This window comes from Aythya fuligula, chromosome 26 (genome assembly GCF_009819795.1).
Source record: "Aythya fuligula isolate bAytFul2 chromosome 26, bAytFul2.pri, whole genome shotgun sequence".
Lineage (NCBI taxonomy): Eukaryota > Metazoa > Chordata > Aves > Anseriformes > Anatidae > Aythya > Aythya fuligula.
The window spans coordinates 202,200-225,800 of record NC_045584.1 but is presented as its reverse complement, the minus strand read 5'-3'; the positions used below and the strand labels follow the sequence as shown (position 1 = coordinate 225,800).

The 23,601-nt window shown below is 68.0% G+C and overlaps 2 protein-coding genes across 4 annotated transcripts; both read left to right on the top strand.

Moving 5' to 3' along the window:
- The first annotated feature begins 2,588 nt into the window (after positions 1-2,588).
- Positions 2,589-6,226, top strand: PLPP2 (phospholipid phosphatase 2). The gene is made up of 6 exons (XM_032203739.1): positions 2,589-2,697; positions 4,754-4,905; positions 5,136-5,413; positions 5,563-5,620; positions 5,697-5,873; positions 6,053-6,226. Exons 1-6 carry the CDS (start codon positions 2,646-2,648, stop codon positions 6,188-6,190), a joined length of 855 nt encoding a protein of 284 aa, XP_032059630.1. The 5' UTR covers positions 2,589-2,645; the 3' UTR covers positions 6,191-6,226.
- A 7,127-nt stretch (positions 6,227-13,353) lies between these two features.
- On the top strand, positions 13,354-22,972 carry LOC116499165 (transducin-like enhancer protein 1). 3 transcript variants are annotated; one of them, XM_032203812.1, is made up of 21 exons: positions 13,354-13,382; positions 13,824-13,941; positions 14,566-14,714; positions 15,393-15,456; positions 15,795-15,839; positions 17,871-17,933; positions 18,045-18,086; positions 18,640-18,835; positions 19,101-19,117; positions 19,418-19,522; positions 19,655-19,699; positions 19,897-20,052; positions 20,331-20,460; positions 20,567-20,751; positions 20,824-20,900; positions 21,118-21,367; positions 21,524-21,771; positions 21,874-22,021; positions 22,088-22,238; positions 22,486-22,562; positions 22,713-22,972. In XM_032203812.1, exons 2-21 carry the CDS (start codon positions 13,918-13,920, stop codon positions 22,818-22,820), a joined length of 2,280 nt encoding a protein of 759 aa, XP_032059703.1. In that variant the 5' UTR covers positions 13,354-13,382; positions 13,824-13,917; the 3' UTR covers positions 22,821-22,972. The 3 variants fall into 3 exon arrangements, with proteins under 3 accessions (XP_032059703.1, XP_032059701.1, XP_032059702.1); XM_032203810.1 differs by having other exon boundaries at positions 18,045-18,119; XM_032203811.1 differs by lacking the exon at positions 13,354-13,382 and having other exon boundaries at positions 13,809-13,941; positions 18,045-18,119.
- Positions 22,973-23,601: the final 629 nt, after the last annotated feature.

Here is a 23,601-nt window from a genome sequence, read left to right as displayed (position 1 = left end):
AGCAGGGAAAACACCCTGAGAGCTGGCCGCAGAGGGGCACCCCGCTCTGCTCGCCAGGCCCCGTGTGCCGCAACCCTCCTGGCAGCGCGGCCTCGAGCGCAGCCCCCGCCTGTAGCGGGGCGAGGAGAGCGAGAGTCAGCAGAGAGACTGCAGGGCACCTACGGAAACGCTTCTCCCTCCTGGAAATTCTGGATCTGGGTCAGATTTGATCCTGTATCTATTACAAAAACACACACATGCAAGTCTGCTTTTCTGAATGGAGACTTCGACTGTCTCGAAGTTTCTGGACTTGTCAGGAGAGGTTCCTGCTTTCTGCCATGAGCTTGGGCACGCATGCTGGTGACAGCAGCGGCTTCGCAGACATGCCTTTTGTATTTTTTTGCCTGTCCTTCAAAAACAGGAAAAATAGTGTTCCATGTTTCCTCTGGGCTGCCCACCCCAGTAGTTCAGGGAAAGGCTTCCCAGCCAGGGGCTGGGGTGAACACCTCCGGGACAGGTGGGAGATGTGGGCGCCTGCTTGGTTTTTGGGAGCAATCCCCAGTGAACAGTCAGCACGACACACGGCTCTGCTAAGAGCTCCAGCCAGAGCCTGATCTTTAATTACTGTGAAGAAGAGCAGCTCAATCACTGCTGCCAGTGGAAAGCAAATTAAGAAGACCCAAAAGACTGAGCAGACCTCAGCAGCCCCGGTGGACAGACTGCAGCCATGGTGTAGAAATCCCCACCCGCTGCTGCAGGGAGATGTCCCGCAGCCCGTGGCTGTGACCTGCCCCCGGGGCAGGGAGCCCAGCACCCCACTGCTCCCGGTGGGCGCAGCCGCTTCACCGGTGGGACTTTGGATGCCACGTGTCAGCCGGGCATCGTCCGCAGGTGGAGCGAGCGGCACGCTGCCGCCACACGCCCAGGCCAGGGCACCTTCCCTTTGCTCACCCCACGAACGCCCTGGGGAAGGCTGGGGAGGGCTGGGGGGGGGGCAGCAGTGACCTTTCCGGGGGGTCAACTCAAGAAGGCCCAAAACCACCCTAAAGGCTTCTGCAGCACTGTGGGTTCCTCGCTGCAGGGGCGATGGCAGCAGTGGCAGAGGCAACAGCCGGGCTCAGCTCCCTGGGGCTGTGCTGCAGGGGCTGCGGGGGGTCCCTGACCCCCAGGGCTGCTGCAGCCGCGGCACCCCTGCAGCAGAGGAGCCGCGAGGAGCCAGACCCGCGGGGCTGGGAGGTTCCCCATCACTGCCGCTGCCCGGCATCGTCGGCCAGCCGTGGCACTGTGCAGGGCAAAGTCCTGCTGCGGCACCCGTGCTGCACACCCGGGAAGCGGCCGCTTATCAGGGCCTGGCTCTGCCCCGAGCCAGCGTGGAGCCACGGGCTGGCACCTCGGGTGCACGGCCCTGCCAGGCCCTATCCTGCCTGCCCCAGCCCCACGCAGCCACTTGGGTGCCCCTGCGGTCAAACCTTGCCCGTGCGTCCCCTCCTCTCCTGCCCTGGGGCTCTTAACCCCCGCCCAGCATTTGGGGGGTGATTTGGGGGGTGAATCCTGCCCGGCAGCTGTGCCGGGCCATCCCCCCCCACCCCCCCAGCACCCACAGCAGGAGGCTGCACCAGGGCAGACCGGGGCAGCCCAGAGGGTTGGACGGGGCCGGGCCGGGGCAGCCAGGAGCAAGGAGGCTGCTGAGGGGCTCTGCTCCTCTCCTGAGCTCCCGGGGCAGCCCGAGAGGGTTTCCAGCTCTGCTGGCTTCTGACCACAGCCTTGAGATTCCCCACAGACCACTCATGGCGCACCTAAATAAAGCAGCCCAGTAGCTATCATTTGGGTGGTTTCTGTATTATTTATGTTTCCTTCCGTTCCTAACCAAGAGCCAGGCCTGGAGCAGCCAGGGGGCTGCGGCTGTCCCCGCTCCCGCAGGGCCTCACCGCAGGGACTGGGCTCGAGCCTCCGCTCCCGTCCCTGCTCCGGGCACGTCCCGGGCAGCGCTGGGAGCCCGTCCTGCCCCGGCCCCGTCTGAGACGCGGGCAGCCCCCGCCGCGTTTCAGCCCTTAAATCACGGCTCCAAACGCCCTCGTGCCGTGCCCTGCGTTCGGAGCCGGTGCTCGGCTTCCCAGCGCCCCTCGCCGCCGTCCCGGGGCCTCGTCCTGCCGGCAGCAGGCACCGCGTCTGCGTCAGCTCCTTATCGGCCTCGCCAGAGCCCGGCGGCTGCAGCACCGCAGCAGCCAGCACATTGCTGCGGCTGCATTCTTCCAGTCCCTGATTTGTTCTTTTTTTCTTTTTTTTTCTTTTTCTTTTTTTTCCACTTCTCACTTCTCAGAAGAGGAGCCCGGGGCCGGCGGGACGCGCGCCGCTCCCGCGTGAGGCCTCGCTCCTTCCCCCCTCCCTCGGACGGGGCCGGGGGGCGACCCCCGCCCGGGGGCCCGGAGGCGGCCGCGGGGACCCCCCCCCCCCCGCGCCCCGTACCTGCGCCCGGCCCCGCTCCCCGCCCCGCGCCCCCGGCCCCGCCGTCCCGCCCCCAGCCCGCGGGCGGGGGCCGCCCGGTCCCGCCCCGGAGCCGCCCCGTCCCGGCCGCCCGGACTTTACCTCCCGGCCGGGCCCGCGCCGTTCCGGGCCATGTGAGCCGCGGGGCCGGGCCGCGGGGCCGCCACCGACCGGGCACCGGCATGGAGCGCAGGAAGGTCTTCGTGGCGCTCGACGTGCTCTGCGTGGTGGTCGGTAAGGGCCCCGCGGCGCCGCCCGGGGCTGGGCTCGGGACCGGAGCGGCCGCGTCCTCCCCTCCCCGCCCGTCCCGTCCCCTCCCCGCCCGTCGGGGCTGCGCCGGGGGTGTGGGGGTGTGGGGGGCCCGGGCTCCCTCGGCGCCCACCCGCGGTGCTGCGGCGGCCCCGGGGGCCGGGCTCCGGGGCAGCCCGGGGAGCACCTGCCCGGCCCCGGCGGCCTTTGGCCCCGCGCTGCGGGCACGGCGGCCGGCGCTCGCTGCCCTGACGAGGAAGCGATCGGCCTCGCCCTCGCCGCTTCGCCGCCCGGGACGGCCCGGGACGATCCCGGGACGGCCCCGAGAAGTTCCGGCGGGGCTGGCCCGGGGCCGCGGCGGCCGCCCGCCCCCTCGGCGCCCGGTCCCTGCCCCGCGGAGCCCCCGAGCTGCGCCCGCCGCCGGGGGCTGCCAGAGCCCGAGCGCCGTCCGACGGCGGCCGCGGGGCAGCTGGAGCCGGTGCCGGTCCCGGGGGGGGCGGCGGAGCCCCCGCCGTGCTGCCCCGTCCCGCCGGGCGCTGCCGGTGCCTCCTCCCGGGCAGCCTCCGCCCGTTTCTAAAACCGACGCTGGCAAGCGCCTAATTAAGACGGATGGGCTAAAAATAAAGGCCCAGGTCGTAATTTCGGCCTCCTGCACCGGGGAATTGCTTTCTTGGGCTCTCTAAGCACCGGTGGAGAGGGGCAGGATCCTGTTGTTGTTTGAGTCTCTTTTCTCTCGTGTGCGGGTGCCTTTTATTTTTAGGGGAGCTTTTTTGGGGGTTGAAATTATCCAGAAAGAGAAGCGGCAGCTAATTTGAGCAGCAAATGAGCGTTTGAAGCGCTCCCAGAGGCGTCAGAAAGCACCCCCTGCACGCCGGGCACCTGGCTCCTCCGCCGGGCGGCAGCGGTTACGGCTTGTCCTGGCTTTTGCGCAGCTTTTTTTTGGCTGCTTTTGCTTCTGCCTGAGGAGAGCGTGGAGATGGTGGATTTGGAGGCCTGGAAGCAGCAGGGGGATTCTGTGCCGTGACTTTGCACTCGGATGAGCAGGAGGTGGCGGGCCCAGGGCACACAGGGACCCCCGTGGCGCACCCTGGGGAAGGGGCGCTGCGGGGAAGGTGTCTGCCGGGGACAAAGGTGGGGGCTTTTCCCTGGAGACGGTTAAACAATGGGCAGGCGGAAATCGCTTTATGAAGGCGGAACCGGGAAAGAAGCCCAGGCTTAAGGTGGACCTCAGGGCCAGGGAGGAAGGGGCTTTCTGCACCCGGTCCCCGCAGGGAGAGCATCGCACCCGGCCGGGCGCTGCTGCAGCGAGTGACCCCGAGGGCAGGAGGTCGCCTGCCGGTGAGGGCTATGGCAGGGGGCTGAGTCTGCCCCTGAATCCCCTCTTGGTTGCTGGGATGTGCAAAGGAAGAGCTTGAAGATGCCCATGGCCAGGGCTGGCGGGCACAGGGTGGAAAAGCCTCCTCAGCTGGACTGAGCCAGCCAGTCTCAGCACCCGTGCAGAGCCCTGCCGGGAGGCGGGGAGAGGCAGCCAAGAGCAGGGCTGTGGGAAGGGAGAGCGTGGGCAGGGGCTGGGTCCCCCACCAGCTGGGCTGCGCCTTCCAGGCTCTGGCTCTGCCCATGCCTCGTGAGGGTCCTGCCTGGACCATCGAGGGCCTGAAGGCACTTTCCCTGGTGGAAAACAGGTTTGCAAGACACCTGTGCTCGTTAACCCTAAGAAGCTCTGACCTCCTTGGCTGAAACATCCCAGGGAATGTGAGGAGCGGGTGCATCGTCAGCCCTGGGTCTGCAGCCCAGGGAGGAGCTCTGGGGGTGCCTGAGAGCAGCCATCGGCTGCGGTATCTGGGTGCTGCAGGCAGCTGCGAGCTCTGATAGCACCCTATCAGCAGCAGGGCCAGCGTGCTGCCCTAGGTGCAGGATCCTTCCCCAGCAGTGGGGAGCAGGAACAGGGGGGATGTGGGATGGGGACACCATATGTGCTGGGTACCTGCGTGGAGCCTGCAGGCGCAGGTACCCCAGGCCTCTCCTTCTCTCTGCCTTGCAGCATCTCTGCCCTTCGTCATCCTGACGCTGGTGAACTCCCCGTACAAACGGGGCTTCTACTGCAATGATGACTCCATCCGCTACCCCTACAAGGCGGACACCATCACTCATGGCCTCATGGCTGGGGTCACCATCACCTGCACCGTCCTCATTGTAAGGAAGCGCTGTGCTCCCCTCCAGGCCCCCGGCAGGGCTGCAGGGCCCTCTGGCCAAAGGGCTGGGTGTTCCCCTGAGGGGATGAGCCCCCTGGCTCGTGGGGCTGGGATCCTGAGGGGTGAGGGCGGGCCCTGGGAGAGTTCCGGGGGCTCCTCTGCTGCAGCCTGCCAGAGAATCCCATGGCCCTAGCACTGGGACCCTCACCCTTCGGCCCTTGCTCTCTGCAGATCTCATCAGGGGAGGCATACCTGGTCTACACGGAGCGCCTCTACTCCAAGTCGGAGTTCAACAACTACCTGGCTGCCCTCTACAAGGTGGTGGGGACCTTCCTCTTCGGGGGGGCCATCAGCCAGTCCCTCACCGACCTGGCCAAGTACATGATCGGCCGCCTGCGGCCCAACTTCCTGGCTGTCTGCAATCCCGACTGGTCCAGGGTGAACTGCTCCACCTATGTGCAGCTGGAGAACATTTGCCGGGGGGAGGGCAGGGACGTCACCGAGTCCAGGTGAGCTGTGGGGCCAAGCCACACGTCCCTGGGTCCCCGGGCTCGCAGCTGCCCCTGAGGGGCCGCAGGGCTCTCCTCCTGCAGGGCAGGGGGCTGGCAGGGGGCTGGCGGCCCCCTCTCTTGGCCTGACCCCTCCCGTCGGCCCCCAGGCTGTCCTTCTATTCCGGACACTCCTCCTTCGGGATGTACTGCATGATGTTCCTGGCGGTAAGTGTGGTGCTGTGGGGAGGGGGGGCCCCAGGGCGCCGCCCCCGCTCTGGGTGACAGCTCTGCGCCCCCCCAGCTCTACGTGCAGGCACGGCTGGTGGGGAAGTGGGCCCGGCTGCTGCGCCCCACCATCCAGTTCTTCCTCATCGCCTTCGCCATCTACGTGGGCTACACCAGGGTCTCTGACTACAAGCACCACTGGAGCGACGTGCTGGCAGGGCTGCTCCAGGGCGCTCTCATCGCCGTCCTCATCGTAAGCATCCCCTTTCCCTCTGCCCACGGAGGCGGTGTCCCCGCCTTGGGGCGCGCAGCCCTGGCAGGACCCCACGAGGCTGGTGCCAGGGCCCGGGGCTGTGGGGGGAGCTGGGCGGCCGCCACCCCGCAGAGGTGTGGGAGCAGACCCCGAGCCCCAGCCCTGTCCGGCTCTTCCAGGTCCGCTACGTCTCCGACTTCTTCAAGCACCGGCCGCCCCTGCCATGCGACAGGCAGGACCCGGAGCGCAGGCCCAGCCTGCCGCTGACCAGGAGCGACTTGGAGCACAATCACTACAGCTACCGGGGCACCCCCTGAGCTGCGCGCGGGCCACGCGCCCCAGACTGCCGACGCTGCCCCGTGCCTCAGCCGGGGTGGGGGCCATGCGCCTCGTGCTCCCTGCGGGCTCCTCGCTGCCGCCAGCCCTGCCCAGCCCCGCTCCCGGCTGTGCCGCGGCTCCGGCACACGGCAAAGCCGGGGCTCCGCAGGGCTGGGGAGCGCGGGGAGGGGGGGCCCTGGTCCCACCGGCCTGAGTCATGCTCCGCAGCCCCTTTCCCAGCCCGCTGCGTGGCGGGGAGGGAGGGCGGCACGGGGGGTGGATTTGGGGCCAGCAAACAGCAGCGAGCGAACTCGTCGGGCATCTGAGGCTGCCTGGCGCTGCACGCGTGTTGTCCCTGTCAAATTACACCGCCTTATGAGCACAAATCCCCATGAGCACAAGGGGAGGAGGACAGCTGCTGGGCTTGCACTGCCTTTTTTGAAAGGATTGGAGCAAGCCAGAGCCCTTCTGCTCCCTGATTACCTTTAAAAGTGCTGCTGGCTGCCAGCGGCCGCAGGGCCGGGGTGCCCAGGCTGCTCCTTGCCCGCCTGCTTGCGCCTGGCTCGGGGTGCAGGGCTGCTCCTGACCCTTTGTCTGCTGCAGCTTCAGCTGATCCTTTAGGGGGTAGGGGGAAGGGGAGAAATCTTCTGTGGTAAAGGGGGGGAGGGAGAGGGACGTGGAGCTGGGCACAGGGCTCCTACCTCCCTGGGAAGGTGAGAAGGGGGCCACGTCCCAGCCCCATCTCTGATCTACAGCACTGGAGCTGTGGGCCTCTTGTTAAACTACATGCATTTCCATGATGATGTTTTTGTAAAAATGTGTTTTTTAAATTAGATCATCCTTAAAGAATGTCTGTCTTGGGCCTCTTCTCTTGCTCCATGGATGCTTCTGGCCTTGGAGTGGATGGGCTGAAGAGTTCAGGGCTTCCTCTTCAAAGGGCCCCTCGGCAGGGGGTGTCTGCTGTGCACGGGGTGGGGGTGGGGGGTGCTGAGGAGCCCCTGGGGGTTGTGCTGGGACACAGGGCTCAAGTGGGGATTGACGGGACAGCAGGGACCGACTGAAGCAGCCGTGTTCTGATGGAGCTGGAGCGATTGCTGGGGGACCTGTCAAGGTGTTGAAAACATTGCCGGGGGGGGGGGGGGGGGGAGATTGTTCTCCTGCCACCCCTCCCTCCAAGAGGCAGTGGGGCAGAGGAGCACCCTCAGGTGCTTCTCGGGAGGTAGAAGACCTGGGGGCTGCAACATGGGTCTGGTGTGGGGCCTGAGCTTTGTGCGACGCCTGGCTGAGGCGAGGAGCAGGGTGCCAGGATGGGGGAAGCCCTGGGGATGGGGCCCATGCTGCCTGCCTGTCCTGGGCCTGGGGGGGGGGGGGGGGCTGGGGCTGCTTTGTGTGGCTGTGTGGCTCCCAGCCCCACGCTGCCCTGACCCTAGAGGAGCCTCTGTGCTTCCCAGCGCTGCGGCAGGGGGAAGGGAAGGTGGATGGAGCCTCTTGGAAAAAGTGACGCTGTGTGCCTGCAGCTCCCTTGGCTGCGGGTGCTGGAGCCAAGGGAGGCTCAGAGCTGCCTGCGTCCTGCTGCTGATGAAGGAGTGCGGCGGGGGAAGGCGGCAGCTCCAGCTCTGGGGGCTGCTCTGTTGTGGAAGCTGGGGTGTGCGGGGCAGGGATGGGGCTCGTGCTTGGTGTGGGGCCAGGGGAGCTGTGGCTCTCGTGGCACAGGGAAGCCCAGTGGCCCCTTTGCCTAGGCACATCTCAGGCTCTTTGCTGTACCCGGGAGTGGTGGTCAGGGCCCAGGAGGACCCAGGCCCCCCCCGAGACCACCAGCTCCATCCCCGATTAGTGCAGCCAGGTCCCTTCTGGCTGGGCACAGTGGGGGCCATGTGCGCCCTGGGCTTGCTGCGTGCTCTCAATGTGCTTACGCAGCGGTTGCTCCAAGTCTAGACAAGCCCTGACCAAAAAACACCTTCCCTGGGTGGGGGAAACTTCCTTGCTTCGCGCTGCTCTTCCTTCCCTGGGAGAGTTGTCCTACCCCCAGCAGCGTTCCTGTTCCTGTCCCAGTCCTCTGGGGCTGCTCCCTCCGTATCTGATGGCACAAAACAATGCAGCGGAACTGCCAGGGCCCGAGGGCAGGGCATCTCTGCTGCAGTCTGCAAACAAAGGAGTCGGGGCAGCAAGGCACAGCCCAGGCCGTGGGGTCGCTGCCCTGGGTGGGGGCTCCATGGGGGCTCCCAGGGCAGCAAACGGGGCCGGGGCCGTGGTGCTCAGCGACTGCCTCAGCTCCTGGCGTTGCCTCGACAGCTCTTCTGCACAGCCAGGAACGTGCCTGCTCCCTTCCCTTGAGATCTGATTTCACCCCTTGGATGCAGCTCTGGAAAAACCAGCTGGGCCACAACGCTGCAGTGTGCGGCGGGGCTGGGCTGGGGCACCCGCAGCTCGGCTGCTCCGTCCCCATGCTGCCTGCCCCCGGGCCTGGCTCAGTGCGTCCCAAGCCTTTGGCAGCCTGAGGACGGAAGGAGCTCCCAAGCCACGTCTGGGCACAGCGAGGGGCCATAAGGCTGCTGCCAGCCCCTACCCGCCACCGGCTCAGGAGGCGGTGGGGCTGCTGGGGGGCACTGTCCCCGCAGGGGCTCCTTGGGCCTGGGGATGGAGCAGATCTGGCTGCTGCTGCAAAACCTGTGCTGGCCTCGGAGCTGGGGAGGGGCAGAGTCTGGTGGGTGGGCTGAAGGGCTCCCAGCAGCTTGTGTGCCTCAGTTTCCCCACTCAAGGCTTGGTGTCGTACCCGGCCCTGTACCAGCCCGTTTCACATTCAGGCTTTGGGAAGGGTGAGCTGTGGCCCTGGGCATCGTGCTGGGGCATCCAAACCCCTCTACATCAGTGACTCAGGAGTTAGGGATCTGGTCCTGGTGCTGCTGGGTCAGGTTCAGCCCCAGGCTGAAGATGAATAGCATCGGCCTGCGAGCAGTGGCTGCTCCCCGAGAGCTGTCCTGTTCCCCAGCGTCAGCAGCTCCACGCACTGTACGCTCAGCCAAGACGCCTCCTTTCCAAAATAAGCCGTTTCTGGCAGCGCTGAGCCAGGCTCTGGCTTCCAGCCCTGCTCTGGGGGGAGCCTGGGCTGCCTCCCCCAACCTGTGCCTCCTGCCTTGCCACGCTGCATCCTCTCTCCCCTCTCCCTGGCACCTGCGACTCCTCCGCCCCTTCCATGGTGCAAATGGGCTCCATCTGGGTCCCTTTGCCCTGGCCCCAGCCCCAGGCTGCCTCCTGCTCTTGGCGTCTTTCCCTGGCTGACTGGGGTAAGGGGCAGGCAAAGGGGCTGAGCTTCCCGGTGCCCCCAGCACGCTTCCAGGAGCGGGCAGAAGCCTTGCCAGGAAGGATGTTACTCATCCCCTAAACATCCCCTTCCCTGGCCGGCAGCCACAAGGAGGAGGCTGCCAGCAGATGAGCCTGCGGCGTGTGTGCGCGGAGGGGGGGGGGGGGAGAGGTACGAGGTGGTCGCTGCTCGGGGGGACGCCGGGAGGTGACCGAGACGCGAAGGTGCGGGGCTGTCCCTTCGGGCACCGGCCGTGACAGCTCCCCGCCTGCGAGGGCAGAGCTGGGCAGAGCCCCCCCGAGCTGCCCAGGGCGCCCCTGGGGCGCTGCGGGGGCCCGGCGGTGAGCGGCCGGTGCTTGGGCGAGGCCCCGGGGAGCGCCCTGCGGCTGGGGGCCGCCGCCATCCCCCCCCCCCCCCCCCCAACCCGGCAGGCCCCGGCCGGGAGCGGCTGCGGGCGGCAGAGGGCAGCAAGAGCCCGGCGGAGCCGCGCCGGGGCCGCCCGGAGCCGCTGCTCCCCCGGCGCCCGCCCGGGGCCGTGCCCGCGGCTGCCGGGGGCCGCGCTGCGCCCCCCCCGTCCCGAGCTCCCCCCCCCGAGCCCCCCGCACCCTGGAAACGCCGCCCGGAGCCACAAAGGCTGCTTGGACGGCGATGCAAAGGGGGGGGGGGACGGGAAGCAGCCGGGGGAGGAAGCGGGTGGGGGGCGCAGCTCCGCGGGGGGGCTCCAGCCGGCGGCCCCGGCCGCTGTGGCGCGGGGGGGGGGGCAGCAGCGGAGTCCCGGGAGCAGCCGAGCGGGGGCCGAGCGGCGCTCGGGGAAGGCACCTGCCGGGACTGAGCCCGGCGGAAGCATCGGGAGCACAGCGAGGCCTCGGGGGGGGTCTCGCGGGGGGCCTCGGGGGGTTCCGGCCTCGTGCCCGGGGAAGGCCCCGGCCGTGGCGCTGTCCCCGCTCGGCAGCGTTCCCGTCGGCTGTGCCCGGGGCCCTCGGCTGGCTGGCCGCAGGAGGTGGTGCTCGCACCCACCCGAGGGGTGCTCCAGGAGGTCCCTGGGCTGCGGGGCCCCTTGGCAGGGCTCTCCCCATCCCCACAGCTCTCTGCCCCACAGCTGGCTGGGGCCAAGGAGTGCCCAGCTCCAGAGCCTCAGATAAACGAGCAGCCCCCGCCTCGGCACTGCCGTACCCCATCGCCCCTCACGCGCTCGCCTCTTGCCCCCTTTCCACCTCCCAGCATGGGTGGAAGGCAGCGACAACGGCACTGCCCAGCCCCGGTGCTCTGAAGGTCACTGGGGGGCTGCCAGCGCCCCCCCTCCCTGCAGGACACGGCCGGGCCTGTGGCACTTCCCTCCATCAATGCCCTGCACTGACTCTGGGCTGGGCTGAGGGTGCAGGCACCAGGCCCCTGCCTGGGGCCATTCTCTGGGGTCTCCTCTCCCTGGGGCTCTCCCATGCAGCCCCTCCCCTCCCAGCTCCCTCTGCTCTGGGGGTGCTGCTGGGAAGCGATGGGGCAGAGGGGACTGGGTTCCCAGACTGGGGAAGGGGCTTGGGGGCAAAATGGCACAGCACTCCAAGCCCTCAGCTGCTTTTTTTTGTTGTTATTTTAATATTTTTCCCTTTAACACTGATGCTGCCTTAACATGACCTTGGCCAAATTATTTCCCCTCCCTTTGAGATTTATGGCCTTCTTCCAGAAATGATCTGTTCCATCTACGAAAATAGACACCGTGCTGTTATTACATTTTAAGATATAATATGGGCTGGGAGTCCGCTCTTGTGCCACCCTCCAGCCCTAGCCAGCACCTCAGCAGAGCACAGACCCCACAGGTCTCCTGTGCAGGGCCAAGGCAGGCTGTGGGGAGAATGGGGGCAGCCCCAGCTCCTTCCAGCCCCAGCAGGGGATGTCTCCTTCCCTGCCTCACCCAGATGGAGCAGGGCACAGAGGTCCCCATGTGAGGGCATGGACATGGGCAGCAGGAGCTGCCCAGCCCCGGCCCCACAGCACCGGCAGCATGGGTTCGTGCTGCCGATCCCCACTTGCTGCCCGAGGGGCTGGCACGGGATCGCTCCCAGGGCTCCCTGATGCCCCACAGGCATGTGCAGGGTGGCCTCGGCGCGGTCGCTCTGTTTCAGTGGTTTTACTGAGATCATTATTATCGCTGTGTTCCACCAGGGCCTGCCTGGGGCACGCTGCCGTCCCCGAGGACAGGCTCTCGTTCCCGTCTGCACTCCCTGCCACACATGAACCGGCGCGGACGGCTGTGCGTCGGGGTCTGGTGGTGTCGGGGAGCCGAGGCAGAGGGGAAATCACGCCAGCTCCTCCCCAGCGGGGTTCTCGGGGATCATGGGGCTGGTCCAGAGGAGCAAAATGGCTGCAAGTAAACGGGGAAAGGAGAAAATCAGATCAAACGTTGACATTTCGGCTGTTGCTTTTCTTCTCCATCACCACATTTGTTTCCTGACTGCTGCATGCCTGTGTATGTGCACGGAGGGGTGGCTGCACAGCCCCGTGGGGATGATTTGCTTTCTGTTGAGTGGCTTTCCCTCCTGTTGTAGGCGCAAAGCCTGGTGCTGGCCCCGCAGCAGGCAAGCTGCAGATCCCATCGCTTGCACGTGGCCACCCCTGGGCACAGGACGGACGCGCTGCTGATGCCAGGGGTGCATTTAACAGCAAATTGTAGCGCTGCAGGAGGGAGCTTCCCTTCTGGAAGGCCAGAGCCAACATCTCCCTGGACAAACATCATCTGAGTGAAGGAAAGGGGGCTGCGCAGCGGCTTGCTTTGCTTTGCTTCCTGCCGTGGCGGTGGGAGCGAGGGGACGGAGCTGCGGTGGAGGGAGGCCGGGCCCGCTCTCGCCTCGAGGTTCAGCAGGGGCCGAGGCTGACCCCGCGCCGCTGCTCACACGTTTGGTTTCCTGCGCCGTGAGCCCGGACCGACTGCAGGCAGCGGCAAATGGCCGAGAGCCGCCGAGCTCCCCGAAAGGAGAAAACCGCCGGAGAGACCCCGAGGGAAAGCCGGGGGCTGCGGGGGGGGGGGGGGGGGGGGGGGGGGGGGGGGGGGGGGGCCGAGAAGGGGCTCGGGGGCCCCTGCCCAAGCCGTGCCCGGTGCTGCAGGGGGGGATTTGGGTTTTTTTTTCGGCTCGGGATCAAGAAAGGTGTCGGGGGCGCGGGGGGGCCGCTCGGGTCGGCGGGGCGTTTAGCAGATAAAGCCCCGACAGCCGGGCAGGAACGGGCGGAGGCCGGGGCAGAGCCTGCGGTGGGAGCCCGGGGAGCGCGGCCCGGCCCGGCCCGGCCCGGCTGCGGCGGGGGAACGGCGGGGCCGCTCCCGGGGCCTCCCCTGCGGCCCGGCCCGGGGCCGTGCCCTCCGCGGGCCGGGGGGGTCCCACGGCCGGGCAGTTGCACCGGGCCTGCGGGGGGCGGCCTGGGGGCTGCCACCACCCCCGGGCGCGGACTCCGAGGCCCCGGTGCCCCCCGGTGCCCCCCGGTGCCCCCCGGTGCCCGCTCCCCCCGCCGCCGCCCGCCCGGCACCGCAGGGGTTAAGCGCCGCTCCCCCGCCCGCCCCGTCTCTCCTCGCCTCCCGCAGATTGACACATTCTCCTGGCGGCCGGGCCCGGCCGCCCAATAGGAAGGCGGCTCGGCGGGCCCCACGTGGGGGCGGGCCGCTCCCGCGGCGCTCCCATTGGCCGGCCGCCTCGGCGAGCGCCCGCACGGGCCAGGCCCCACGTGGAGCTGGCGCCCGTTCATTGATCGCGCTCCGCAGAGCGGCTGCCGCGGCGGGCGGGGAGGGGGCCGGGGCCCGGCCCGGCCCGGTTCGGCTCAGCCCGGCCCGGTTCGGTTCGGTTGGGCCCGGCCCCGCCCCGCCGCAGGGGCGCGCGGCCGGGACCGGGGCCGGGGCCAGCAGCGCGGTGAGTCCCGGCCCGGTCCGTCCCGTCCCGTCTCGTCCCGTCCCGCCCCGCCCCGCTCCGGTTCGGTCCCCGCCGGGCCGGGCCGGGCCGCTCCGTGCCCGCCCCCCGTGCCCCCGCCGGCCGCGCTCCGGCCCCGCTCGGGGCTGGGCGGCGGCGCGGCCGGGCCCTCCCCGCGGCCGTACCTGCGGCGGGGCCATTGTCTGCGCGGCGCGGGGGGCGGCGGGGCCGGGGGCGGCGCGGGGGGGCGAGGGGCGCTCGGCGGGCGGGGGCGCCCGGGAGGAGCCGGGGGCCCCCCGGTCCCCGCGGGGATGCGGGCGGGGGGCGCGGCGCGGCCGGGGCCGGCGGGGCGGGGGCCGGGTGCCGGGGCCGGGGGCGCGGCGGGGCCGGGGCTCGGGCTCGGCGCCCCCGCGGGGTCATTTCCCGGTGTCTTCCTTCCCCCAGGGTCGGAACCGGAGCTGGAAAACGTCCCCGGGCCTGAGCCCGCACCCGCGGTGCAGAGCGGCGGAAGGGACCCCGGGCCCAGCCGGTGCCAACGATGTTCCCTCAAAACCGGCCCCCGGTGAGCGAGTGGCCCCGGCCTCGTCCCCTCGCCACGCGCGTGGCCCCGGGCCCGCTCCGGAGCCGGGACCCCACGGGCTGCCCGCTGCCCACACCCGGTGTCTGTCCCTGCGGTGGGGTGCCCGGGGTGCCCGGGGTGCTTGCGGCCGTCATCCCTCCAGGGCCTGTGTCCACGCCCCGGAGTTCGGCTTCGCTGCGCGCTCGGGGCTGGCTGGGGCCGGACGTGGGGCACTCGGATGGGAAGCGACTGGGGCTGGGCAGTGCCCGGTCCCCAGGACCCCTGCGCCCTGCTGCTGGCCCAGGGCAGGGGTGGGAGCAGCCCACGCTTCGCCCCGGTGACACCTCCCGCCCCCCGGTTGTTAATTCTCCTCTCGTGGCCCAGTGACCAAACCGTTACTGGAGAGGTGGAAGGCCATTGCGCTTCGTGGCCGGCCGTGCCCCCTTTTCGCTGAAATAACTCCTGCCTCCTCCTGCGTGGGCCACCATCCCCGCTGTGCCGGCAGCCCCTTCCCTAGGGTGTGGGGACCCTCAGGGCTCAAGAGCCCGGTGGGTGCTGGCCCAGTCCCAGCCCCACCAGGCGCTCGGGCCAGCAGCTGTGACCCCAGCCGTGCCCTCCTGTGCCCAGGCCCATCTCCAGGCACCCTCCGCTGCATCAGGCACCGCTGTCACTGCTGGTGCCATCCCTGCCGCCCCACAGTCCCTGAAGCTGACGTACCCCGAGACCTTGGACCGCATCAAGGAGGAATTCCAGTTCCTGCAGAACCAATACCACAGGTGAGAGCTGCCAGAGCCTGTGTGCCAGCACGGCACTGGGCACGTACCCGGAGCTGGCAGGCAGCAGTTCCCCGCGGCACTGGGCGCTTGCAGGGCTGGCAGGAGGCAGTGGGAGGCTCCCTGCATCCGTGGGGCCGTTGTGCCAGGCAGCGCCACGGTAGCTGGAGAAGATGCCGTGCGAGGGGGAAGCTTGTGCTTGCCGGCCTCCTCCTGCCAAAAGCCCTGGGGGTGGTGCTGGTTGGGGGTGCTCAGATGGCTCCTGGGCTATGCCAGAGCTATCGTGTAGCGGAGCCCCAGTCCCTCTGCTCCCCTTGCTGCCGGGCGGGATTGCCGCCCCCTCCCCGCAGAGCCGGTTGGAGCAAGGGTTGAAACGCAGCTCGGCTTTGTAGTTCGCTCCATTTGGGAAGCAGATGCTGGGGAGGGGGACTAACGCTCCCTGTGGGTTGTTGCCTGACACATGGATCCCCTCACTGCCCACTGCCTCTTCCTCCTCAGCCTCTTCCCTACCCCCCATCAGGTGGTTTTCTTGGCCTGTGCTGGGAGAAGGGGCTCAACCTGCGAGCAGGAGACTGAAGCACGCGGTGTGCGGGGAGGGCTCTGCCATGGCTGGTCCGGGAGGCCTTGCCTGGTGGAGGGGCGCAGAGGGGCTCACTCTCTCCTCTCTCTTTATTTTTACAGCTTGAAGTTAGAATGTGAAAAGCTGGCAACAGAAAAAACAGAAATCCAGCGTCATTATGTCATGGTTAGTGAGCTCCACCTGAAAGGAGCGATGCCGCTGGGGGTTTTTTCCTCTGAGCCATCAAAGGACGCGCAGCACCGCGATGCCTCGGCTCCCCCGCGTATTTGGGCTGTGGGGCCAGGCCCCGTGCCCTGCTTCATGCGCTTGTGACCGTCTTTGGCCCCCAAACAAGCCATGGTGTTTGAGCTGCAGCAGCTTGGGAAGGGGTTGGCGAAAGCCACCTCTGTGCGGGTCCCCTGGGGAGCCCGGCAGCGCCGGTGGCGTCGGGCTGAGCTCGTGCACCAGCGCCGGAGAGGACTTGCCATCCCCGAGCCCGCTGACGCTGCCTTCTCTCCTGGCAGTACTACGAGATGTCCTACGGCCTGAACATCGAGATGCACAAACAGGTAGGCTTGGTGCCAGGGAGACGAGCTCTGCTCGCTGCCTTCGTGTGCCCGGTTGTCCTCAGGGGCTGAGGAGTGCCCTGTGGGGGGAGGGCTGGGAGCCACGCGTCCCCTCGCTGCCTCCCCCCCTCTCGCGGAGCCGTGCTCTGGGCCACCAGCTGCTCCTGGGCTCAGAGGCAGAAGGCTTCTTCTCATCTATTTTTAAAAAGGCTGCGGAGGAGTCTGATGAGGCGTGCTCCCACCGGCCCCCTCCCTGCCCAGCCCCGTGCTCCAGCCAACTGTTGCGTGGGAGCCAGCTCTGGCACGGGGGTGTCAGCCCCTGGCCCCCAGCATGGTGCTGGGGCTGTGCCGGGCACTCACACGCCCCGTGCTGCCGGCCCCACTGAGGGCATCTCATGAGCACCACGGGTCTGTCTGCGGCCGTGTCCTCCCCTCCCGCCAGCATCCCCTGGCTGGATTTATGCTCGCCCCGGTGCCGCTGGCCGCCTGCCCGCTGCTGGCCATGGCCGTGAGGAGGCCCCACACCGCTGCGCTCTGCCATCACACGGGGCAGGGCTGCATTGGAGCTGCCGGGGTCAGAGCCCCGGGGGGGGTCTGGTGCCCCCCTGCCCTCTGTTCCCCCAGCCTGGTGATGCGCCATGGCCGGGGCCAAGCGCTTGCAGCCTCCCAGGAAGCAGCTGCCTCCTTTGTGCTGGCACAAGCAGGGGGGTCCCTGGGCGGTGCCGCCGTCGCCCAGCCCCGCGTCCCCTGGTGCTGGCCCGGGCTGGGGCAGGTTGGCTCTGGGCTTGTTTTGCGGGTGATGGGGCTGGGGGTGATGGCCCAGCTCCACGGGCACGGTGCTTGAGGCAGCCACAGGCTCAGCAGGGGATGCTGGAGGCAGGGATGGGCAGGAGATGTTAATTTTTTATTGTTGTTTTGTTTTTGGCGTGGAACTGGCCTGTAGCTTTTTATAAAACCACGTCCCTGAATGTGCCTGGCCTTGGACTTGCTTACCACCAGCCAGAGGGGAGGTGACGGTGCTGGTGGCTGGGGGGGCTGCAAACAGCATGATCATTTTTCATGCTGAGAGCGTTAAAGTGCCAGTAAATTGCACATTAACGAGTGCGAGTGAATTGGAGGCAGCTCTCCCCAAGGAGCTGCTGCCCATCAGTGCATTAGGGAAGAGAATCCATCACTGCCGGCCCCAGGAGACAGCTAAATCCTTCCCAGAACTGCCGGCTGCCAAATCTCCTTGCTTGCTTGCTTTTTTTTTTTTTTTCTTTCCCTTTTTTTCCCCTCCTCTTTCTTTCTTCTCTATCTCCTTTTTTCCTCCCTCGGAAGGGGAAGTGAGGGCGGATGCTGGATTGTTTCTGCTGTCTGTGGGTCTGGCAGAAATGAGTTGGTGGCTGTACTGGAGGGTGGCACAAAGGTGTCCCAGGCTCAGTGTCCCTGCATGGGCTGGGCAGCGCTGCAGCCCCCTCACCCCCAGCTTTGGATGTGCTCAAGGTCCTTGGCTGAGAGATCTGGGGTCTGACTGGGGCCCTGCAGCTTCTGGTCCCCTCGTGGGGCCCTCTCCTCTCAGCCCCACGGCGCTCCCTTGCTCCCCATCGGGGTCCCCCTGCTCTGGATAGGGCGCTGCTGGGGGCAGCCCCGTTCCTGGAGCCCTGCACCAGGGCATCCCCAGTGCTCTTGGCAATGCAGACATGAGGGTTCACGAAGCACTGCTGTGCTTTGTGCCCTGCTGCTGGGCTGGAGGACAGCCGGGGCTGCTCTGCCGCTGGCTGTGGGCAGTGGGGCACCGTGCCCTGGCAGAGCTTGGCCTCCCGGCCTTTCCTGGGGGCTGGAGGAGGTCAGATCCGTCCCAGGGCTTTGGGGCAGGGCGTGCGGAGTGCTGGGCTCCTGCTTTTTGAGGCAGTGGTGTTAGGAAGCTTCCCTGGTCCTGCTCAGGGTGTTTCGGCTCTGGGGAGCCAGTGGGGCCCCTTGGTGGGAGGGGGCTCTGGTGGCGTCTCAGCCCTGCCCCCGCCCTGATGGTGTCCCCCCCCCAACTCCTTGCAGACGGAGATAGCGAAGCGGCTGAACGTGATCTGCGCCCAGCTCATCCCGTTCCTGTCTCAGGAGGTGGGTGAGCCCCCCTGCAGGCCCCTCCCTCAGGTTGCTTCTCCCAGTTCCCTGGGGAGCTGGGCCGGCTGCCCAGTGCCGACTCGCTCCTCTCTCCTCTCTCCCTGCCAGCACCAGCAGCAAGTGGTCCAGGCCGTGGAGCGTGCGAAGCAGGTGACTATGACCGACCTGAACGCGGCCATCGGGGTACGTTGACCCTCTGCCCCCACCCCTGGCCAGGAGGGTGCTGGGCTCCTGCAGGTGACGGCGCCTCCTGAGCCGGCACCGACCCAGGGCTGCAGACCCGTCCTGCCTCCTGCCTGTAGCTGAGTCAGGGGGGCCCAGCCAAGGTGGTCTGGGGGGGCTCTGTCAGTGGGAACGGGGCTGGGGGTGCAGCTGTGCCTCCAGAGACATCACTGTGATACGGCGATGGGGTGGCAGGGCGTGGGTGCGACGCCGTGTCCTGCAGCCCTGGGTGGGTGTGGAGGGGGGGCACCATCCCTGCCTGTCCCTCGTTCCCTCGAGGCTGTGGTGGCAGGGATATTTGGGGGGTCTTGGGGCAGGGGACCACAGTCCCAGGGTGGGAGGTGGCAGCAGGTGGGATGTGATGACCCCTGCTGGGCTGGGGATGCCCCGGGAGCCTGACCCCCTTCAGCCCCCAACCCCTGCTGGCCGCTGTCCTGACCCGGGCCCTTTGTCTCTGCTCTCTCCTCCCGCCCCCCTCCAGCACCAGCTCCAGACCCAGCACCTCTCGCACCACGTGCCCCCCATCCCGCTGACCCCCCACCCCTCTGGCATGCAGCCCGCCAGCCTCGCCGGCCTCGGGAGCGCTTCAGGGCTCCTGGCGCTCTCGGGGGCGCTGGGGGCCCAGGCTCAGCTCCTCGCCAAAGACGACCGCGGAGTCCACGACGCTGAGCACCGGGGTGAGCGGCGGGATGGAGCCGGGGTGGGGGGGCCCTGCCGGGCTTGGGGGGCCGCGGGGGCTGGTGTGAGATGCCCCGGCCGAGAGGCACCTCCCAGGGGTGCCGGGGACGGCCGAGCCAGGCTCGACCCTGCTGCGGCGGTGCCAGCGCCGTGGGGCTGGGCTGAAGGCCCCGGTACCCGCGGGAGCAGCGGGTGCCGTGCGGCACAGCCGTGTCCCTGCTTCCCTCCCGGTCCTGCTGCTCGGCCGCGTCGCCATGGAGACAGAGCGGGACCCGGGGCCTGTAAGTGTCGCTCGCGGCCGCTTCCCTCCCACCGGGGGGGTGCCGGGGTCCCTGGGGGTCCCTTTCCCGGTGTCACAGAGCCCCGAGCAGCGCCCCCGTCCCTGCTCCTTCATCTGCTGGTGTGGAGACTGTGCCGGGGCTCTGTGTGCTGGGAGCCCCGCGTGGTGCTGGCTCTCTGAGAGCAGAGCGCTGCCCCCCTGCCCCTAGTGCTGCCCCCCTGCCCATAACAGTATTCCCCCCCCCCCCCCGAGCTCCCTAGCGCTGCCCCCCCCAGCCCCTAACACGGCTCCCCCTGCCCAGAGCTCCCTGGCGCTGCCCAACGGGGAGCGGGCGCGAGCCATCTCCGAGTACCTGAGCAACAGCAAGAAGAGGAAGGTGGAGGAGAAGGACTTTGTGACAGACTACGTGAGTGCGGGGAAGGGGCTGGTGGGCTCGGCGCATCCCCACGCCAGGCCAGGAGGAGCTGCCCGGGCCCCTGGGCTGTTGCAGGCTGGGCAGCCCCAGTCCATTTGGCTCCGACCTTTCCCTGTGTTTCAGGGCAGCGACGCGGACAAAAGCGAAGACAACCTGGTGGTCGATGAGGTCAGTGCACAGGGTGCCGGGTCTGTGGGTGCTGCCTGCCCCCCTGCCCGGGGCGAGGGTACGGGGACATTACAGGCGAAGGGGGGCACACGGGGCAGTGGTGGTATCCCCTGGGTCCAGGCTCCCAGCCGCCAGCTCGCTGCTGGAGCGTGGCTGGGGCCGTCCCCGCTCTGCTCATCTCCCCCGCCCCTGCCCAGGACCCTTCGTCCCCGCACAGCGTCCACTCCTACTCGTCCCGTGAGAACGGGGTGGAAAAGCTGCCACTGGGGAGGAAGGAGGCTGTGCCGCTCAGCCCGACCTCCATGGCCTCCTCGAGCAGCGCGTCCCCGTCCCGCAGCAAGGATGTGCCCACGGTACGTACGTGCGCTGCTTCCCTTGGGGCTCGCTTCCCCACTGCCCAGGGCTAAGCTGTCCGCTGCCCTAAACCCGCAGGGGTGCGGGGTGATGCCTGGGGGATGGGGATGGCCCCTGCGCTGTTGGACTCCTGTCCTGTTGGACCCCCATCCCATGTCCCCTGCAGCACCACTGGGTTCAGGGCTGGGGACTAGGGACCAGCTCGCTGGGGGCCTCAGGAGCCCTCCCTCCAGCAGGAGGAGGGTCCTGTGTGACCCCCCCCGCTCTGCTCTGGCAGGTGGAGAAGGCAGGGACACCCAGCCTCAAGTCCAGCACCCCCACGTCCCAGGGCGACGCCGCGACCCCAGGCTCCAGCAGTGCCCAGCAGTTCCGCCCCGCTGCCCCCAAGGCCCCAGTGGACCCCCTGGGTGAGCCCTGCCTGGGCAGCGCCCACGAGTGGCACTGAGCCGTAGTCCTGTGGGGCTGGGCCCTGCTCCACGGCCCCGTCCCATCGTGCCACCTCTCCCCTCACAGCCCTGGGCCTGAGGACCCCGCTGGGAGTGCAGAGCCCGTACTCTGCCACCTTTGGCATGGCTCACCCTGCCGTCAACGGGGACATGGCTGGGGCTGGCGCCTATGCCAGCCTCCACCTCGTGTCCCCACAGCTCAACGGGGCTGCAGCCGCCGTGGGAGCCGGCAGCTACGGGCGGTCCCCCCTGGTGCGTGAGCCTCCTCCCCGCGGGGCGTGGGGCCATGGGCCGGGAGCTGCTCTCACCCTGTGTCCCCTCCAGGTTGGCTACGACCCGCACCCACACATGCGTGTCCCGGGGCTGGCAGCCGGCATGCAAGTGGGAACGTCAGGGAAGCCGTAAGTGGTCTCAGGCTGGGCGGTGGTGGGAGATCAGGGTGTCCTGCTGGGAGTGAGCCCCCTGGGAGCACCCATTCCTAGGTGCCCAGATGCCACTGATCTGGCTCCTCTTGCAAATCCGTCCTCAAACGGTGCTTATAGGCCAGGCACCCTGGGTCCAGTGTGGTGCCAGCTGTGCTTGGAGCCTCACCTTGTCACTACTCTTGTGCCCCTGCAGTGCCTACTCCTTCCATGTCAGCGCCGACGGGCAGATGCAGCCGGTGCCGTTCCCCCCTGACGCCCTCCTGGGCTCTGGCATCCCCCGGCACGCGCGGCAGCTCCACACCCTGGCCCACGGCGAGGTGGTCTGCGCCGTCACCATCAGCAACTCCACGCGCCACGTCTACACCGGGGGCAAGGGCTGCGTGAAGGTGTGGGACGTGGGGCAGCCGGGCACCAAGACGGCCGTGGCTCAGCTGGACTGCTTGGTATGTGGGGGGCAGCAAGTGTTTTGTTTTTTTTTGGGGGGAGGAGGGGAGGGAATGCACCCCTGCTAGCATGGAGGGGGTTCGGTCCCCCCATGCCTGTGATGCTGCAGCCATCGGCTCCTTCTTCACTTGCTGGTCCCTGTGCTTGCCATCCAGAACCGTGACAACTACATCCGCTCCTGCAAGCTGCTCCCCGACGGCCGCAGCCTGATCGTGGGGGGGGAGGCCAGCACCCTGTCCATCTGGGACCTGGCAGCCCCCACGCCCCGCATCAAGGCCGAGCTCACCTCCTCCGCCCCTGCCTGCTACGCCCTGGCCATCAGCCCCGACGCCAAAGTCTGCTTCTCCTGCTGCAGCGACGGCAACATCGTGGTGTGGGACCTGCAGAACCAGACGCTGGTCAGGTGAGCGCCTGCGTGGGCAGGGGGCACTGAGCGCCCCCCAGGCCACGGGAGGGGGCAGCCCTGATGGCTGTTTGCTGACCCCCTTCGTGTCCCCCCTCCCAGGCAGTTCCAGGGCCACACGGATGGTGCCAGCTGCATCGACATCTCCAACGATGGCACCAAGCTGTGGACGGGGGGGCTGGACAACACGGTGCGGTGCTGGGACCTGCGGGAAGGGCGGCAGCTGCAGCAGCACGACTTCAGCTCCCAGGTAGGGACTGGGGCTGGATGAGCCCCGCGGGGCTGGGCCCTGCCTGCCTGACCTCCCTGCTCCCAGATCTTCTCCCTGGGGCACTGCCCAACGGGTGAGTGGCTGGCGGTGGGCATGGAGAGCAGCAACGTGGAGATCCTGCACGTGAGCAAGCCCGACAAGTACCAGCTGCACCTCCACGAGAGCTGCGTCCTCTCCCTCAAGTTCGCCGCCTGCGGTAGGTGCCTGCTCCCGGCTCCTCTGGTGGCCCCAGGGCTGTGAGTGATGGATGTGGGTCGGTGGTGTTGTCGTCCCGCCCCCCTCCTCCCCCCCACACACAGTTTGTGTCCTCCAACACTGGGGGTCGTTCCTGTAGGGGGCTGAGACACTGCCAGCTTGTCCCCTCCTTGGGTTCAGCTGTGGGAACCCAGCCAGGGGTGGTTTGGTGAGGCGCTGCTCCTGCGCCCCTTGTGTCCCTCCTGCAGGGAAGTGGTTCGTGAGCACGGGGAAGGACAACCTGCTCAACGCCTGGCGCACCCCCTACGGCGCCAGCATCTTCCAGGTGGGCAGAGCAGCTGCACTGGGGGAGCGGGGGGCTCCCGGGGCTCCCAAAGCTCTGAACTGACCCCTACCCAAGCTTATTCCCTCCAGGGCCCCCTTGGGCCGGGGGGGCTTGCTGTGGGGCTGTGGCTCATACCCCCCCTCTCTGCAGTCCAAGGAAACCTCCTCCGTCCTCAGCTGCGATGTCTCCACCGATGACCAGTTCATCGTGACTGGCTCGGGGGACAAGAAAGCTACGGTCTACGAGGTCATTTACTGAGTGCTGAAGAGGAGACAGCCGCTGGGAGGGGCCACTCCACAGGCACAGACGGACAGACAGCCGCGGGGGCTGACGGACGGACGCTGCCCGCCCGGGAGCTGGCAGCCCAGGGCTGGAGCAGGCAGCAAGGGACGGAGGGGACCCCGCAGCCAGGCAGGGCTGGGCGGCAGCTGCTGCTTGCAGGGACCTTCCTGGGGATTTTCTTCTTGTTTGGGGCTTTAGTTGTGGGGTTGTTTCTAAGTCTGGACTGGGGGTGGGGACAAGGGACCTTTTTTTTAATGTAACTTTTTTGTTGTTGTGAAGGCTCTGGGCCATGCAGGGGAGGAGGTGCTCCATCCTCAGCTCCATGAGCCTCCTCGAGTGTATTTAATAATAAAAACAACCAAAACAGCATCACTGGACCTCATCTGGGGGAGGGAGGGGGGATGGATGGGGTCGATGGCAGCTCCATACGGCAGCACCCTGGGGCTGAGGCCAGTGCTGGAGGCAGCTGCAGGCTGCGGAGGAAGGGGGTGAGCTGGGAGCAGCCGGGGCTGGTGGGGCTGAGCCAGCCGAGCAGCTCCGTGGCTCCAAGCCTGCTGTGGGCAGGGGCAGCAGGGCTGGGGGCTCCTGGCTGTGGGCCCAGGTGCAGTCCGCAGGGGGAGCTTTCCAGCCCCTCTAGGGCCTGGTCCCCCAACCCAAGCAGCTCCCCCTGGGGTAAGGAGCAAGGAGCAGGTCACAGCTGTCCTCCTAGCCCCTACTTCATTGGATGTGGAGTGGTGCTCAGCCCCCTGCAACCAGA